Here is an 18,205-nt window from a genome sequence, read left to right as displayed (position 1 = left end):
GCCGAAGTAGCCGTGGTGTAGAATACCAACCGTTTAGCCATTAAGGAATAAAAAATGTAGCTAAATAGAACTTTTCATGCTGATTTCAACCATACCAAGTTTATGTGGCGCAAATTAAAACTAAAGCCAATAAAAGAGGTTAAAGTTTAGCTTTTATATTATTTTATATGTATATAATATCTTGGAAACTATTTGACCGATCACAAACGTATTGACGCTAATTTAAAGATAATTTAAATACCTTTTACGCGACGTCTACAGCATAACCTTTTTGAAAACATATTTTAAATAAACGCCATTTAAAAAAAATATATATGTATATATATTTTTCGGTTATTAGGTATTTCTGGCTTAAAAATATAAAAAAATGAAAAAATTATATACACCAAGTGAATTACCTTTATTTTGACGTCATTAGTTTTTTAATAGGTTATATTGTTAGAAGATAATTTTGGCATGGTTGAAATCAGCACAAAAAAACTGTCGGCAAGTTGGTTGCAGGTTTGGATTATCAAAGACACAAACCAAATTCGGTAAAAAAAGGGTTGCATTCGCTTTAACTTCAATTAAAACCGGTTTTTAAGGCGAGTTAAACAAAAATTATTTGTATGGCTAACTACCGAGCTGATGAGTAGTGTTTAACGTTTAACTCCAAAATTGGTCATAAACTCGAGTTAAAGCCGCAACGTCTCGATTTGAGATAGTTAACTTTTTGGTAGAGACATGGTATTACACTTGAACTAAAACTTTTAATATATTATCTGTTGTGAAAAACTATTACTTTTTTTGGTGATTTTATTAATTTGAGTTTTATTTAAAGTTGCTTATGTTTATGTTCTTAATAGTGAAGTGTTACTCAATAGACAAATTAAATTTAATTATTTTTAAAAATTTAGAATTACTTTTTTTTACTTAGTGGCACCAATATAATAAAATGTTATAAAAATGCACACATTGAGAGCGCTCACACGTGCAAGAGTCTCGGACCCAGTTATCTATGCTCTAAACGACATATACATATGTAGTATATGTACATACAGTATCGGTCATATCTATAGCACGCCATTTCAAAGTGATATTGTGTGCCACTTATGTTTATTTATTAATTTTTAAGAATTTTCAATTAAAATATAGTTCATTCTCAGACAAATTCGATACAAACCCAAGCTTAATAATTTGTAGAAAGCTACAAAAAAGTGCAACAAATTTTCACATAAATTTCAAACTTTTTTCTCGGAAGTGTTAGAATTTTTTTGAGTACACAGTTTTTTAGCCCCTTCAATTTTAGTCTGATAATGTGCAAATTTGAAGTGGCTACGAATTACCGTTTATTTTTTAGAATTTTTTTTGTCGCATTGGCTTCCATATAATGAATAAACTCAATTTATTTGTATATGGAAGAAATCCGCAACACCTTTGGCGAAAAAAATTCTAAAAAATCAACGGTAACTTTTAGCCACTTGAAACTTGCACATTATCAGACTAAAATTGATTGGGCTATAAAACGGTGTACTCAAAAAAATTCTTACACTTCCGAGAAAAAAGTTTGAAATTTAGGTGAAAATTTGTTGCACTTTTTTGTAGTTTTCTACAAATTGTTACACTTGGGTTTATATGGGGTTTGTCTGAGAATGAACTGTATTTTAATTGAAAATTCTTAAAAATAAATAAATAAACATAAGTGGCACACAATATCACTTTGAAATGGCGTGCTATAGATATGACCGATACTGTACATATATACTAAAATGTATACTTTCTTGCAATAGATTTCAATGCACCCATTTTCATTTGGTCGGCTAAAAATTTTATTTAACGAAGTAGATTGTGTTGTAGATGTTTAGTTTAGTTTGGAACAAATTTTCAGTCTTTTAAAGATGCACGTTTATTTTAATTTTGATTATTTTAATATATGGGTGTATCCATAATTATATAGTTGTTATAAATTGTTCATCTGTAATTATGTATAATTCCTATTACTGTATTTTGCTCATTTACATTTTACATGCATATGTTCTTCACTGAAAAGTGTATCCATTTAAAAAACATCAAAATAAGTTTTTCACCTGTGATACCCAATAATTTCAAACACTGTTTTAATCCTGCTAATTTGATTTCAGATTTTTTTTACAATATATAAAATGATTTCAAAAAACATTATACATACCGTTCGTTGTTACCAATCTTCTTAAAAAAAAGCTGTCCAAAACATTTAATGAATAAATAAGCATCAGACAAAAAATAGACAACAACATAAAGGAAAAAAGAAAATGATAAAAAAGGACAAAAGGGTTTAAAAAAGCGAAACTCGATCAACAATAAATAATAAACTCAAATATACTGCAAAAAATAGAGCATGAGAAAGAAAGAAAAACAGCAGGATATAAAAAAAAATAACAGAAACAGAAAAAATATGGATTTTCATTATTTCATGGGTTATAATGTTTTTTGAACAGCAACACACCAACATCCCCGTTTAAACCATTTTATTTTCCTAACTTTAAATCACTCAACAAGTTCTCAACGATTACAAAAGAGGAAAAGAACTTATTTAAAGAAAAAATTGCAAAAGAAAGAAAAGATAAAAAGAAAATAAGCAAGAAAGATGCAGACTAAGAACAAGAAAAAAAAACTTAGCAAAAGAGCAAAAGACAAAAAGAAGAAAAGAGAAAAAATGCGCATCGTGAAAAGATGAAAAAAATTAATAAATAAAAATTAAAAGGACAGAAACAAATAAGGAATTAAAGAAGATAATATTTAAAAAGAAAGCCACAGAAAAAACATCAACAAAACATAAAACAAAAAGAAGTAAATTTAAAATTGAAGGCAGTAAAGAAGCGGAACCAAAATATTGAATAACAATGTAGCGTAAAAAATTAGGAAAAAAACAAATGAAAAATCCGATTATATTTAAAATAAATATAAAAATATGCATAAATTTTACTTCTATTAAGAAGACCCCAAAAATATCTTTCGATTAAATAAAAATAAACTATGAAAAACTTCAAAACTGTCTTTTTAGTTGTAGAAGAAGGAAAAGCGGGGAAACATGAATATGTTTGTCTAATACCGGTATGTATGTATGTATGCATGGCTGACTTCACGATCAAATAATTCCGGATCGTTGAGCTCTACTCTGAGTTGCAATATTTTGACTGGTACTACACAGCATGATAAAAATATAGTAAGGTAACATGATTCAATTATTAAAGGTTTTGTAAGTAGCTTTTTTCTAAAATTTGGCACTCCCACCCACAGGGATGGTTTATGGAAGCAGGAGAAAAAGGGGAAGAATTCAATTACACTTCCTAAAATGGGAGCTAAATTCCATAAAAAGGTGTGGATAATAGTGAATGGTGGTATTTTAAAACAAAAGCGAATTTGATTTAATTATTTAATTTAAACAAGCTTATTTACATCGAATATAACCCCCGATTTTATTGAAAATAAATATTTCTATGTATATACCAAACTTGCGTACGTCAGATGGCGCATAACTCGAGAATGGATGGAGGATGGTCCACTTTCAGCTTTTTTTTTGTTGTATTTGTTTGCCAGATGATGGATATGAAGAAGCTATTTGTTTGTGGAAAATATGCAGTATTTATTAAACAAAAAAAAACGGCAAATATAAAAATTTGGAGCTTACGTTTCCTTCGCGGATATGGCTCGATTGTTTCGAATATGGTAATTCGAATTCTTTGATGTCGCACTTTTAATATTCTGGGGAGACTATACAACTGTCAGAATATTAACCATTCGCCGGGTTGCCCGAAAAAAAATTTAATGATTAAAAATATCAAAATATAAAAAAATATAAAAATATTCGCCATAAAAAGGCGTTTGCATTGTTCAACTTTGCATTCTACTTTCAACTAATCGCTTTCAACAAAGTTGGTCGCCAGCCAACATTCGCCTCGTGCGTAAACCTTTTAAGTGTGCAATTACATACATCGTGCCATTGACTAAACCGAACTGTCGTGTGACGATTGGGCCTATGGATGCGGTTTGGCAATGTTATATTGCGTCAAAGCCTCATTCGGAGACACCAGGATACCTTCGTTGGCTCATTTACCAAAACCATTGCATGCTTTACTTTACAGCGACTTGGCCGAATCAAGAGGTCTCCACGAATATCGACAAATATATTTCGGCATTTAAGGGAATTTCGTTTTTTTAGCCTACATTGAATTTCTGTAGTCCAACGATGCTCAACCATTTTGTCTTGTTGGCGCCAGCGAATGAAGAACCAACATTTCTTCAAATTTAAAAAGTAAAAATTTCACTACTAACAATTTAAAAATGTTCTTAAAACTTGCAAAGATATTTGGAAAAGAAATATCACTGTTTTTGTTTTTAGGAGTAGGGTGGGAGTGTCATTGATAAAATTAGAGCGAGAGAAAGTTTTTCTTACAAAACCTTTCATTATTGAATCATGGTAAGGTAAAACCGTTCTCTCAATTCGTCGGCCATGATTTTTTTTAAGTTTGCCAACATTTTAAAATCATATAAAATTGAGAGTAAATAAAAGGAATTGATCAAAGTAATTGTTCGAGATTGAAAATGAGAATGTGTGCAAACGTCAGGAATTTGAAAAATTCCTCTCAGCGATTGTACCTTCCTATTTTTTTTATCATGCTGCACAGTACCAGGATAAGGCGAAATATCGAATTGACTTTTTATTTATTTTAATGTCGTTTTTTTTTTTTTAGTAAATCCTTCGCACAGCTAATATTAGTATGTAAATCCGCGTTGAGGCCCCTTCATCGCCCAGGAGATTTATTTGGTCATTCCTTACGAGTAAGTATCGCTGGTTTAGAGAGAAAAGTTACATTTTGATGAATGCGGCAAGGAAATTGAAAAATGCCTCGTTTCCAAAAAGACCCAAGTAATTTTTTGATTTATATCCGTTTATATTTAGTTAAACGCAAATATGCTAAGTCCAAGAAAATTCCATCAAGACTATCACGGAATCCATCGTAGAAAATCTACGAATTCTTCGAATGCTTGCTACGAATTCGAAAACATTGCTATCATTGAATCCGAGGGAACTCGAAAATGTCCTTGCTAGCTTCGAATGCTGATTCGAAATCAGCTAGTGCAATATGTATGCCGTTTTGTTCACGCTGCCTCAGCAGTCGCGATGACCGCTTCAACAACAACAACCGAATGAGCAAAGTGCTAAACTGCCAATTTAGAGATCCGAGTTCGCGACCGAGTCGTCGGGCAGCGGAGCTTTTTTTTCTTGTCTCTTTTTTTATTATAATTTTTTTTTTTAGTTTAGATTTAACTCTTTTAAAGAGAATTTTTATGATATTAAAGTAATTAGGTTTCTGCCCTAAAAAATTGTTGTTGAACTATTATTTCCTCGCTTCATAAAAAATATGAAATAACGTCTAGCAGATGAATGTATGTATACATGATTCAATAATACAAGGTTCGATAAACCGACAGTTGTTTCTCTCGCACCGTTCCCTTAGCAGTGGTACCGTGTTGCTTCTTTGCAAATTTACATGGAAACAGTGTAGCTTTGGTGTGAAATAAAAGTATAAGCTTTTGTGCAATACGTTTTGTTTGTATATGCATATGAAGCATATTTAACTGATGAAAACATAAGCATTGGATGTTTACATCAATCTCATAGTAGCCTTATTTTAATTTTGAGTCATTTTGCAGTTTTTATACAGCTAAATAGCACATAAATTACGTCATTCACGTAGATATATCAATATTACGTTCAACATTTCGTTTAAAATGCCAGATTTCCTGCAAATACATTAGAATTTACAAAAGAAATTTCACTACTAATTGCCTACTTTGCGTACTTTTCTACTACCATTTTCGCAACAAGGGATTGCATTCTTGCCCTTTCTCTGTCCTTCGTAAATGCAACCTTTTGTAAGGGAGTGTCAAGCCGCAGCTGTCGATAATTATCTAACCTTGTATTATTGAATCATGGTACGTATGTATTTAAGTATGCGTGTATGACATTAGTATTTTACGTCTACATTTACGCAAATATATGAAATTATCAAGCTATAACAAATTTGGAGTATAACAAATATTTTTAAGATTCAGTGATTTTAAATTTTGTTCCGACAGCATAAACTCGTCTTAGAGTATCTGTACGAATCTTCATTACGAACTGATTAAAAGAAAGCCCTCTACGAATTTCGAACTTACGTTCGTAGCCATTCGGATTCTGTGATAGCACTTTCGTAGATTTCACGAAAATCGAAGCTACGCACAGTGCCGCCTAAGTGGGCATAAATCGAAAAATTCGTTATCTGCAATGTGAACTTGTTTGGTATTTCTGTAAAGACAATTTATCCACTAAAAAGAATTAAACAGACATTTCCCTAAAATATAATAATTATATGCCGCCAGGAAGCCACTAAAGTCGACAAATTTTATACTAAGAATTGTAATAAAAGCATAGTCAGGTGTAAGCTCTTCACAGAAAAAAATGTCAAAAATATATTCTTTAAAATAAAATGTTGGTTTGACGTTTTTTGTTTCCATATAGATAGTAGAGAATTGCAGGAATTAAAATTTTGGGATAAAATTAAACACAGGGTGTCCCTGCGGTGTTCAAAAAAAAAAACGATTTTTTTAAACAAAATTTCAAAAAATGCTAAATTTAAATGGAATGAATAAAAAATATATGTAAAAATAGGTTATTTTTTATTATTTTATTAAATAGTACAGGCTTTTAGCTTTCAAAAGAAGAAATAAAAACCTGCTAATTTTTTGCACTTTCTGAAGTAATGCGTTTTTCGCTAATCCATAAAATAATTTTTTCATTTTTTGTCAGTGCTTTGAGATCTGCACGATTCGTTTCATTTTCAAAAATGAAGTGTCAGATTAAAAACCTTAACCCGTGGACAATAAAAGGTTTATTTTTTTTAAAGGGTTGCCACCTGTTAAAAAATTAGATTGTTAAAAAATTAAATTCAAATTTTTTTTATAATTTAAATGAATTATTAAAAGATGGGTATCAATCGAAATGTGTATTAACTACATGTAGAGAGTTGCCACCTGTTTAAAAAATCAAATTCCACTTGAATTAAAGGAATTAGGTAATTGAAATAGATAGGTATCACCATAAGGGAGTCAGACGAAAGAGGTTTAAGAAGGTTTTAGCTTAAAAATATTACGAATAGGGTTGCCATCTGTTTGTAAAGTCGAACTTAGTTAAAATAAAATAATAATTACGCAAACCATAGGATTACGCCATCGTATTTGTTGTTTTAGTACAAATACATACATTGTCAAGCAGTGATTTGTTCTAATTACATTCCTTTTAAATTACTGGACTCTTAAATTAACTCAGGAATGTTTTTACTCTCCACTTATTTCTTGCTAAATATGTCAAATTTTTTCATTTGTCTTATACTCATATTGATGTACATATTTCAGTTACCTTATTCCCTTAATTAAAGTGAATTTGATTTTTTAAACATTTGGCAACCCTTCTACGTGTCATTTAGAGGTAAACTATTTACAAAACTAGTTCAATTGATACCCATTTTGTAATATCTAATTCATTCAACTTGATAAATAATTTTAATAAATCTTGAAACAGGTGGCCACCCTTTTAAAAAATAAAAAAACTTTATTAAACATCTACATGCCAAGCCCTGTCCTTTCACACCTCACTTTGGACTACTACTACTTTGGAACGAGCTATATGTACATACCTATGTAAAAGCCACAAGAACCCAAATTTTCTACTTCAAACTGCATTCACAGTGAAAGTATGAAAGTTATCCAAAAACCATTTTTGAATTTAGCGTCCTCAATTTTACTAAGAAGCGAATTTTCATTAAAATCCGTCCATAATTCTATTTTTGCCCACATTCCATATGGAAGGGAAGCACTGTGCTACGATGGATTCTGTGATAGCCCTGAATAAGGGCTTGTTCGAGTTGCAATCACAACCGCAGTGTTACGCAAATTATTAAAGTATCACGTGGAAATCAACTATTAAAGAATGTTATTTTTAAAAATGTATGTATAAATTATTTAAAAATATAGTCATATGAGAGCGGAAATATGTTCCAAGGAATCGTATCTATCCTCATTTTTAGAATTTTTTCGAGTATGCTCTTTTGTAGCCCATAAAATTTTAGTATAATAGAGGGTAAGTTTTGGCAATTTTTTGTTTTCTTCCAACGTATCTTAGAATCGAACATGAAAAGAGAGAGATAGGCAATCAAAAGGCCACATTATTTGGTAGAAACGAAAACGCCATTAGCTACCTAAATTTTGCATTTTACTATACTAAAATTGAACTGCATACTCAGAATGTTTCTAAGAAACTTAATTAAAAACCTCAAAAGTTTGGTGAAACATTGTTGTAGGCTTGGGTAGTTCTTGAATTAAAAGAACTAAAGAACTAGTTCACTAAGTTGAGTGAACAACAACTGAACGGTTCACTCTACTGCCAACTCTACTTTGTTGCATTTTCCTAATTTTTGTACATAGTTGGATATTTTAACTAGCACTTTCATAAAAATAAATATGGCGTTCCTAATATTTTGGCCATGAGTGTATGCAGCAAATAAGGAAATTTAATCCATGACCTCTTCGAAAACCCGGAAAATCACGCTTCATACTTTTTGCTCATTGTAATTCATTTCATTTTTATTTGTCGAAAGTTAACATCGAATGCATGAATACAATTGTTGATGTGCGAACAAAAAATAATAGTTAAATGCGAAAATAACAGGACGTTTCAAGATGACTCAACCGTACTATGTTCATTTGTTTTACATATCTCTTATTTGATCAACATTTGCAGCTACTTTGCCGGCGCCTTGTAACTTGTTGGAGTAGACAGAAATATTGGATCATTGGTCTGAGCTATTGGTAGCTCATTTGGTTGCTGCTGCATCGGTTTAAATATTGTAGTTTATTTGCGTATGTTGTTTTTTGATGGCTTATGATGTTTGTTTGGCACCGCCGGCAACACCTTACTCCTTTGTCTTCTTGTGTGAACGTGTAATCTTAGTTCTTCTTAAGACTTTCCTGCACCAGCGGCAGGTTCTTGCTAATAAAGCACTTGAATCCGCGATAGGCCCATGTGCACGAATCTGATTTTTGTTCATTCTTGTCGGCGCATTTCTCGATATCGGCTTTCACAGCATCCTTATTTTCCTTGCTTTGACCGAGTTGAGCAATCAGATTGTGTGTCTTGAAGCCTTCGGTGGGGCTGAACAATTGAAATTTGTTGAAGATGCACTCTATGTAGCATCGTGTCACCTCATCATCGGGAAATTCGAACTTCTTATACTTTTCGATGTGATCGACAGGAACCTTCTTTGCTTCCACACATTCCTTGCGCGCCTTCAATAAATCATCCTGATTGCGTAGCTTGTACTCCTCGGCAGCGGCCTGAAAAGAAAAAAAAGACAAGTAGAAGGGGTTAATGGTAAGGAACAAAAAAATTGTTTTGTTTTTTTTTTATAGTATTCAAGATAAGATTTTACGACTCCTTTTATACTTACCAAAGCGAACAGGGCGAGTAAAACGGCGGCAATATACTTCATTTTGATTTTGAAAATATTATTTTTTAAGGCTTCTAAGGATATATGAGGTGGTTGCTAGCGCAATTGTAAACGTCTGAGAATTCGAAAACTAACTGATAAAATATTCGAATAGAACTTCGTCTTATATAGTTGCTCCGATAAAAACAAGTGCGTCCATGTCAACTGAGTGGGTGATGTCGGTGCCAATTCCATCGGCATTACGCTTCTCATACTAACACGCATATGGCAAGTACGTATTTAATGATGTGTGTATCTGGATTCTATGGATGTTATTAATATATATATGTATGTATGTATGTATGTATATGGGTGTTTGTGCATATTATTTTATATGGACTAAGTGGTTGATCTGCAGAAGCGGGAGGTATTCAAGTGCATTTTGTTTAACTTTGTCGTTGCTCGTGTGTGTGGGGGTGTAGGTGTGCACATAAATAGTACATACAAACGTACTTATTTTTGCATGTGTATTCGCACAGTTACTAATCGCGACCGAAACACACAAATTGCCCTGTTAATACAAAACATTCTCAACTTAATCGCACATTCCCTACATACAACCTGACTGTTCTGGATTTAATGGCTGTCACTTAGTACAATATAGAGTAGTCTAAAGTGGTTGCGACGCGCATAGATTCCCATCAGGCAGACATACCAGTAGACAGTCGTTGATCTCGTCACGTCGTAATGATGACGATGGGTCACATTCACGAAATTTGGAAAATTTTCAATTTGCAACCAGGCTTAATTGCTGAATGTACATACATACATTCATACCTACATTAATATATATGTACATACATATGTACAGTGCGTATGTAAGTTTGAAAGGCAGTACATTACTGCATACATAGATATGTAAGTTGGTTTGGTATGCACATACATATGTACATATGTATGTATATTCACGAAGCGATAGTCCAAATAACTAATTGCAATATGTTTTTTTTTGTTTACTTTACAGTGGCGAAAAAATACTTGTTAAAATTTTTCTTTTTGTGTGGGGAAAAATGCGTGACAACATCAGCGAAAAAATTCTCAAACATCAACGGGACTTTTTACCTACCGACTTCACACATGTACGTTACTAAAATTTATTGGCCTAAGGCCGAGAATTCAATTCTGCTTAAAAATTTAGAAATTTTGTTGAAACTTTGTTTATTTTTCCTAATTTTTGTACAAGGTTTGCTAAAATATCGCACCCTATTTTTCTCCACCCCTGTATATATGTATGTATGTATGTAATTGGAAATATAGCAGTCTGTTGTTGCCTGCAAGTATGTACTTCTTCTATAGATTATATTTGTACATACCCAATTTGCCAAACGACGTCGTTTCCGACTTGGTCTGGTGTGCTTTTCATCCGACGGCGAGTTCGCCGGCGACGTTCGGCAACGATGAAAAGCCTAATTTATCGGCAGTCCGCAAAAACGACTCGCCGGAGAACCGCAAAAAAATATATATTAGCGGAAAACCCGACAATCCTAATGGCTTTGGTCCCTGTGGACCGACCCCGTAGAGGCTGCACGCTTCTTAGGGCTGCCGTTAGTGTGGAACTCGACGACAACGACTGAGATATCAACCGATCTGGGCGGGGTTGTTGTAGCCGCTACAACAACAACAACAACATGCATGTATTAGCGATCTGCAAAACGATGCTCAAAATTTTTTTAACAAAATCATACAAATCCAATTTCAAATTGTGTACAATATTAAAACAAAAAATTAATCAAGCATTCCTAAAAATTTCAATCTCCAACTCATTCTCCAACTCATCTCTAGCCGACGCGCAGATACGTAAAAAGTGATAGAAAAACGAATTTTAATTATCAAGAGAAAACCTTAAGATATATAAAGAGGAAAATGTCGTTTCAATCAAAAAGGTATAAGGTATTTTACTATTTCAATTTCAGTATTTCAATGATATGTTTGAGACCAATTGGAGAATTCAATTGGAGTTCAAGTTGACAACTAGGATTTTCTCAACTTAAGAAACAGTCCTTTTTTGCATACAAAGAAAAATGCCCTTTTTGTTGAGAACGCTATGATCCTCCACTTGAGGTACTGTTGAGAAACAACGTTGGAGATTTGAGAAATACCTTAGTTCTCAACTTAACCTCAAGTTGAGCTCAAACCTAAATGTTTATTGGGTATTTTTCTAATTGAATTACCGAGAGTTGAAATTGAAAAGTTTTAATGTGACTACAACCTAACAAATTGTGAAACATCGGAAACCATCGATATATCGATGTTTTTCTGGCGATGTATTTTAGCATCGATGTTAATTTTTCGGATGCATCGAAACATCGATGTATCGATGTTATCCTCCAAAATTTGCATCCCTACCCAAACGACTTCACCAAACTTCGATTCGAATTCGTCCCCGCTCTGTGGCAAATTGGGTATGTATGTACATATACATACATACATTATACATATGTACATATTTATTTTTTTATTGCTGTGGGGTATGATTTCTCACGAAAATTACCTCATTTGCTAATCAGTACAAATTTTTTAATTAGCTAATCCTCGTAGTTGGTTCATTTTTAAATGATGCATTAAACTCGGTTCAAAAATTAATTTTGGGTCTGGTTTTCTGTTATACCGCCACAACACTGTTGTTCAAATATGATTAGGAATTGCATAAAAAATATCGCTAAGCTTAGTAGTAGAGGTCGTTGTGTAGGATGTAGAAAGTTGAAAAATGCTCTGCAGAGAAATGCTGGGGGCAGCGTAACCGGATTTGGATTGATGGGAGTTAGTTTTTTGAAACGCGGCTGAAGGCCACCAACGCGGAAAATACTGTGGTCATGATTGTATGGTCATGATGTATTTACAGAAAATTTCAAAGTTCGAAGTTCTGAGAAAATACTCTACATTTTTAATCTTCAAGATTCTAGATTTATAATGACATATGTAGACATACACCTCGCTGCGGATTAGCTCCCCTTCCTTCTGTTCCGGGCTGGCAATACCTGGAACAGATTAAGTCGTCACCTAAATGCATGCTCAGGTCTTAGGTAAGACAAGCAGTGAGCCACACGATTTGCAGACCCATGTTGCTCAAGCCAAACAGCAACTATTAGCTCCACGGCCAACCGTAATTCACGCAATGCTCCGTTGCCTCCAACCTACCAAGTAGCCTCCACGGTAGACATGTTAAAAGTAGGAATGAAGATTTCAAAACCAAAAATAGGGGTATATTTTTTCGGTTTAGAACAATTTGGGGGGTGAGAGCATAAAAATTCCGACTTTACTTATTCACATTTTTGGACCACCCTAATGCTTTATACTGATAAATTTATACTACTTCTGTGTATACAACAATTGTTTCGTATAAAAACAGCAGTATCCATCCCTAAAATGTATAATACATACTGCAAGAGAATTATAAATGCGAGCGTTAAGTATGCAGGGCTGCGTACTTTTTTACAACCCCCTCACTTCAAAAGAAAGATAATGTACTAAAGTCTAGGGACGGTAATCTAAATAATGATTATTCATAAAATTCAAAAGGCCATACAGACGCAACTTACTGTAATTTTGACCCTACAATTTTGAGACCTATTCCTTTTATAAGGGTGTCACTACCTCTGAAAAGGATACATCGGAAATCACGCGGGTATAGCTTTTGAGTTTTTTGAATTATCATTATTTCTAAGTGAAAAAAATAAGACTTAATAATAATAAATAATTATCGTTGAGCGAAAAAATAAAAATCAAAAAATAATCATTATTTTTGATCGAAAAAATAAAAATCATAAAATTATTCATTATTTTTATCGAAAAAACAAAACTCAAATATTAATTATTATTTTTAATCTTTATTGATTAAACTCGCAAAATTAAAATAATTGTAAATTACATTAGGACATAAAAACACAAGTACGTGAGTATAGTTAAAATTGTTGTACGACGATTACAACTTGTTGATTTTTTTGGTCAAAATTCGACAAAATAATGATTATTTTCCATCCCTGTTAAAATCTAAAGAATAAAATAACCAAAAACAAATTTAAGTTTAACGGTTAAAGCAGAGTGGTATGAGGACTGGTACCTAGGAGCTACCTAAAGTTTCAACATTTTTCTGCCCTTTAAACACAAAATTTGTTCTGAAACAAGTACTTAAAAAAAACGACTTTAATTCTTATATACAAATTTAAGAGTACCCTTAATTTCTGCATGATCCATTGATGGGATTTAAACTAAATTAGTATGGGACCACCTGTGAGGTACCACCTTTCCTTTAATCATAGAAATCGGCCAACGTGGTCCAAAGTTATGCAGTAAGATACACAAAAAAGTTAATACAAAAAATATTCCGACGAATTGATAACACCCTCCTTTTTTTGAAGTCGGTTAAAAGTGTGTCTGAAGGATAGATGCATTCTTAAACCTACTTGAGAAAACGGCCCTTAGTATATTATCTTTCTTTTTCATAAAACCGTTAAACGTTGCATGCATTTTAAATGAGACGTATTCAAGAATCTGAGAGTGGGTGCATCTTTTTGACTGAACGATTTTAGAGATTTAAAATATTTTTTTGAATATTTAAAAATAGGGAGAATTTTCTAGACCAGATAGAGGGTATTGAATATTATAAGCCTTCGATACATACATACATATCTTCTAAAATGTCTGTAATGAAAAGTTTCACTCTGCATACATTCAAATGTACTCATCCAATACTCGTACATATGTACATACATACATACGAGCATAAAAGTCTTTCATTCGCGAATGAAACTTTGCGTGTTGGTCACTGCAGACTCGGTCAAACAAATGGGCAGACAATGCCCCCACTGATTCGACGGGCATCTTTTAGCCATGATTGTATGTACATATGTGTGTATGTTTTTAAGCGATACTTGTTATTAAATTAAAACATATACTTATGCAAATACATACAGTATTGGCCAATGAAATAGCACCCCCATTTCAAATTGATATTGTTTGCCACCCATTTTTATTTATTTATTTTTAGGAATTTTCAATTAAAATACAGTTTATTCTATAACAAAACTTCTTTCTTCCTTACAAAAATGAATTGTGTTTATTCGTTATATGGAAGCAAATGGGACAAAAAAGTGAAACTTGCACATTATCAGACTGAAATTGAATGGGCTATAAAACTCCGTACTCGGAAAATTCCAACACTTCTGAGAAAAAAGTTTGAAATTTGGGTTAAAATTTGTTGCGTTTTTTTGTAGTCTTTTAAAAAGCTTTAATGTTGGCTTTATATTAGTTTTGTTAGAGAATGAACTCTATTTTAATTGAAAATTCTTAAAAATAAATAATTACACATAGGTGGCGAACAATAGCACTTTGAAAGGGGGTGCTATATATATGTCCAATACTGTATATGTACGTATGCATTATTTACAGTAGACATACATACATACATACATATGTACATGTACTTAAATGTACAATACTTAGCAAAAAAATACATATGCACGTATGTATGTATCTATGTATGTACATTGGGGTGCATTGTTTCGCGACTCTTTTTTTCACTCCCACCTCGAAATTTGGGGGAAATACCTAAAAAATATCTCTGAAAATTTGAGCCCTTAATATTAACTGCTCGACTAATACTATGTTCACGTTGAGCCATAAACTCGAGTTTATCGTTTTGTCTTTATGAAAAACTGTCAAGTATTCTCATTGGGGTGTTTAAGAAACTCAGAGATTAATTTGACATTTGTTTGTTTACTTTTTCTTATTCGCATTTAGCCTGTTCCCGTACTCCCGGATTTAGACAGAAATAGTCCGAAGTAGCCGTGGTGTAGAATACCAACCGTTTAGCTATAAAAAAAAGCAAAATTGTGGCTCGATAGAACTATTCATGCTGATTTCAACCATATCAAGATCATTCGGCACAAATAAAAAACAAAACCAATAAAAGGTTAAAGTTTAAGTTTTCTATTTTTTTAAAAATTCAACTTTAAACTCCAAATAAAGTTGCTGTTTAAGTGTTTGTATGGTAAACTCCGTATTTAAGAGCAGAGTTTAATGTTAAACTCCAAAATGGCCCATAAACTCGAGTTTATGGCTCAACGTGAACACAGTATAAGGTAGGTGAAATTCTCGTTTTTTGCTCCTAACTCCTAAATAACAATTGCTACAGAAAAACTGTAAATGTAAAACATGTAGGAAATTCCATTTCCAACAAAAAATGATATTCACCCTCATTGCGAGTCGTGTCGAATGCAAGTCGTTTTTCGGAAGTCGAATCGTATCGAAAATTTCGAGTCTTTGCCGCAAATTTCCATTCGACAACAATCGTGTCATTACATAAAAAAAAAATTGCGATTAAGTTCATTTCCACGTGGCATTTTTTAAATGGTAGTGGAAATTCGGCATAAGAAATTGAATTTCCTATCTACAAGTTTGTCATTTATATTTTTTCTGTAGCTCTTCTTATTTATATTTATTTATTTAGGGTTACGCCGCAGTGGACACTTTTCTAGAGCATTCAATTCAGAAGATACCCTGTAATTGACAAAGATTACACCATAAAATGCCTCTGAGCTAGGGTTGCCAACATTTTCTAAGAAATTTATAGTACTTTTTCAAAAAATCTGAAAAAGTATAGTACACTTAAAATATATATATAGTATTTTTTTAAAAATAAGTAAAAATGCTTTTTAAGTGTACATCTTTCTTTCTTATGCATTTCCTCTATAAAAAATTATATGTCTTTGAAAGTAGCATATGCTTTATCGCAATCAATATTTAAATTAATATAAATCAAAAGTTCATTTTTTATTAGTGAGATAGTCGCTTTATTTCTCTCATCTCACCATTTCACAATCTCAATAGAAAAAACTCTTTCTTAAGCGAAATAATTTTAAGTAAATTTGATAAATCTTTCTAAGGACCAAATTCACAGTCCGTAGTTAACACAGAATCGACAGTTAACTACAGATTTTTCTACTGAAAACTTTCGATTCTGAGTTAACTACGCCCTGTGAATTCGGCCCTAAGTATTTTTAAAAATGTTGCCATTTTTGATCTGTGGACCCTTTGTTTTAAGGTATATTTCTTTTAATATTGTTCTTTCAGTATAAATGTCATCCATTTTAAAACATTTCTTTCTTGAAAATTACTGAAATATACTTATATTTATAACTGAAGAAATATAGTATTTTTGCATACTATATTTTTTCCAACAGTATATAGTACGCAGACCCAAAAAATAGTACAATACTATACACATAGTACGGTTGGCAACCCTACTCTGAGCTGTAAAATTTTGAGGAAAAAAATCAAACTTTGTGTGGATTTTAAACGGTAAATATTTGCACGCCATTAAGACTCAGTTCGCCGACATTAAAAAAATAATAACTATTTTATTTTCTTACCAGAAAAATAAAATACTTGTAAAGCGGTTTTGTGAAATGTGGTGAGAGATTTTTAAAATCGTCAACGTGGCGTTAGTTCAGATATCTTTTAAGGTTTTGTTGAAGCGATCATTCGTATTATCTACTATGTATGTACATATATACAATGTATGTACATTAGGTTGGTCAAAAATGTGTAAAAGGTTAAGTCGGAATTTTTATGATCTCGTCCTTAAGGTTGTTCTTTACCGAAAAAATATAACCCAAATTTTTTATTTCGAAATCAAACAATATTTAGAGGTCGCTCCACTTGTCGTAGAAATGGTATAGAATTCTTTAAAACCAATATTTTTCGATCGGAAAACTCTGTTTATCTTCAGGAGACTCCCAATAATAATACCAAATTATTCATTTAACCATTTTTTCATAAAAACTATATTTTATAGGTCCGCCAAAACCTCCAGAAAATGCCAGTAAATGCAATGGGGGATAAAAAAATCTTTAGGATTAACAAATGGTTAAGTAAACAATTGGGTATTGTTATTGGAAGTCTCCTGAAGAGAACCAGAACTTTCCGATCGAAAAATATTGATTTTCAAGAATTCTATACTATTTCTATGAAAAGTTGTTTTTTTTCGCATAAAATACATGGAAGACTTTGAGCGCTTAGAGCAACAGCTAAATATTTTTTGATTTTAAAATAAAAAATAGGCGTATATTTTCATTAATTATGGAATAATCCTAGGGGGTGTGAGCTAGAGCTGTCAAACTATCGATAGCCATCGATAGTTGCGATAGAGATAGCTTAAACTATCGATATATCGTCGATAGTATCGAAATCCACACTGATCCATCTAAGCCTGTACTGGCTAAACTATTTTTAACATATAATTCATAGAATCAAGAGCCGCAAATTTAGTACACTTTATATTTATATTAAGAGTTCTAAAAAGCGCTTTATGTATGTATACAGAGTCAATTAGTCAAAAAGAAAATTTATATTTTCATTTATAATATGAATTTTTTTTGAAACAATTCTTATTTAGATCGTGTTTTTTTATTAATTTCACATGGTTATACTTTTAAAAATTCAAGTGCATATTAATTTTAACCTTTCGCAGTGGTAAAAAAACACGTCGGATATAGGCGATGATGATTGTATTGCTTTTATAAGTAATAAATAGCATTTTTTGTTTATTATATATTATTTTCTATAGTTGTAACGGAAATTTAAATATCTAGTCTAGAACTCCAAATATCACTAGTGCCATTCTGCGAACCTTTTCAAAAAATTTCGAGTTAGCGAAA

At 32.1% G+C, this 18,205-nt stretch overlaps 3 protein-coding genes across 6 annotated transcripts in view; 1 reads left to right on the top strand and 2 right to left on the bottom strand.

Moving 5' to 3' along the window:
• The window catches only part of LOC118743392 (polyadenylate-binding protein 2), a 95,561-nt gene extending 92,990 nt beyond the window's left edge, over positions 1 to 2,571 (top strand). For all 3 annotated transcript variants that reach the window (XM_036476032.1, XM_036476030.1, XM_036476029.1), the window contains exon 5: positions 2,121 to 2,571. The gene's annotated coding sequence lies outside the window, so the exon portion shown is untranslated. The remainder of the gene's footprint in view (positions 1 to 2,120) is intronic.
• The window catches only part of LOC118743389 (PDZ domain-containing protein GIPC3-like), a 169,779-nt gene that overhangs the window by 69,619 nt on the left and 81,955 nt on the right, over positions 1 to 18,205 (bottom strand). The window lies entirely within an intron of this gene.
• Positions 8,616 to 9,656, bottom strand: LOC118743395 (general odorant-binding protein 99a). Its single transcript, XM_036476035.1, has 2 exons — positions 9,510 to 9,656; positions 8,616 to 9,396 (listed from the first exon to the last, which is right to left on the bottom strand). Exons 1-2 carry the CDS (start codon positions 9,549 to 9,551, stop codon positions 9,010 to 9,012), a joined length of 429 nt encoding a protein of 142 aa, XP_036331928.1. The 5' UTR covers positions 9,552 to 9,656; the 3' UTR covers positions 8,616 to 9,009.

Source organism: Rhagoletis pomonella, unplaced genomic scaffold, assembly GCF_013731165.1.
Source record: "Rhagoletis pomonella isolate Grant_MI unplaced genomic scaffold, Rhpom_1.0 Rhpom_scaffold_00007, whole genome shotgun sequence".
NCBI lineage: Eukaryota > Metazoa > Arthropoda > Insecta > Diptera > Tephritidae > Rhagoletis > Rhagoletis pomonella.
The sequence above is the reverse complement of the archived record's forward strand: the minus strand, read 5'-3'. Positions and strand labels throughout refer to the sequence as shown.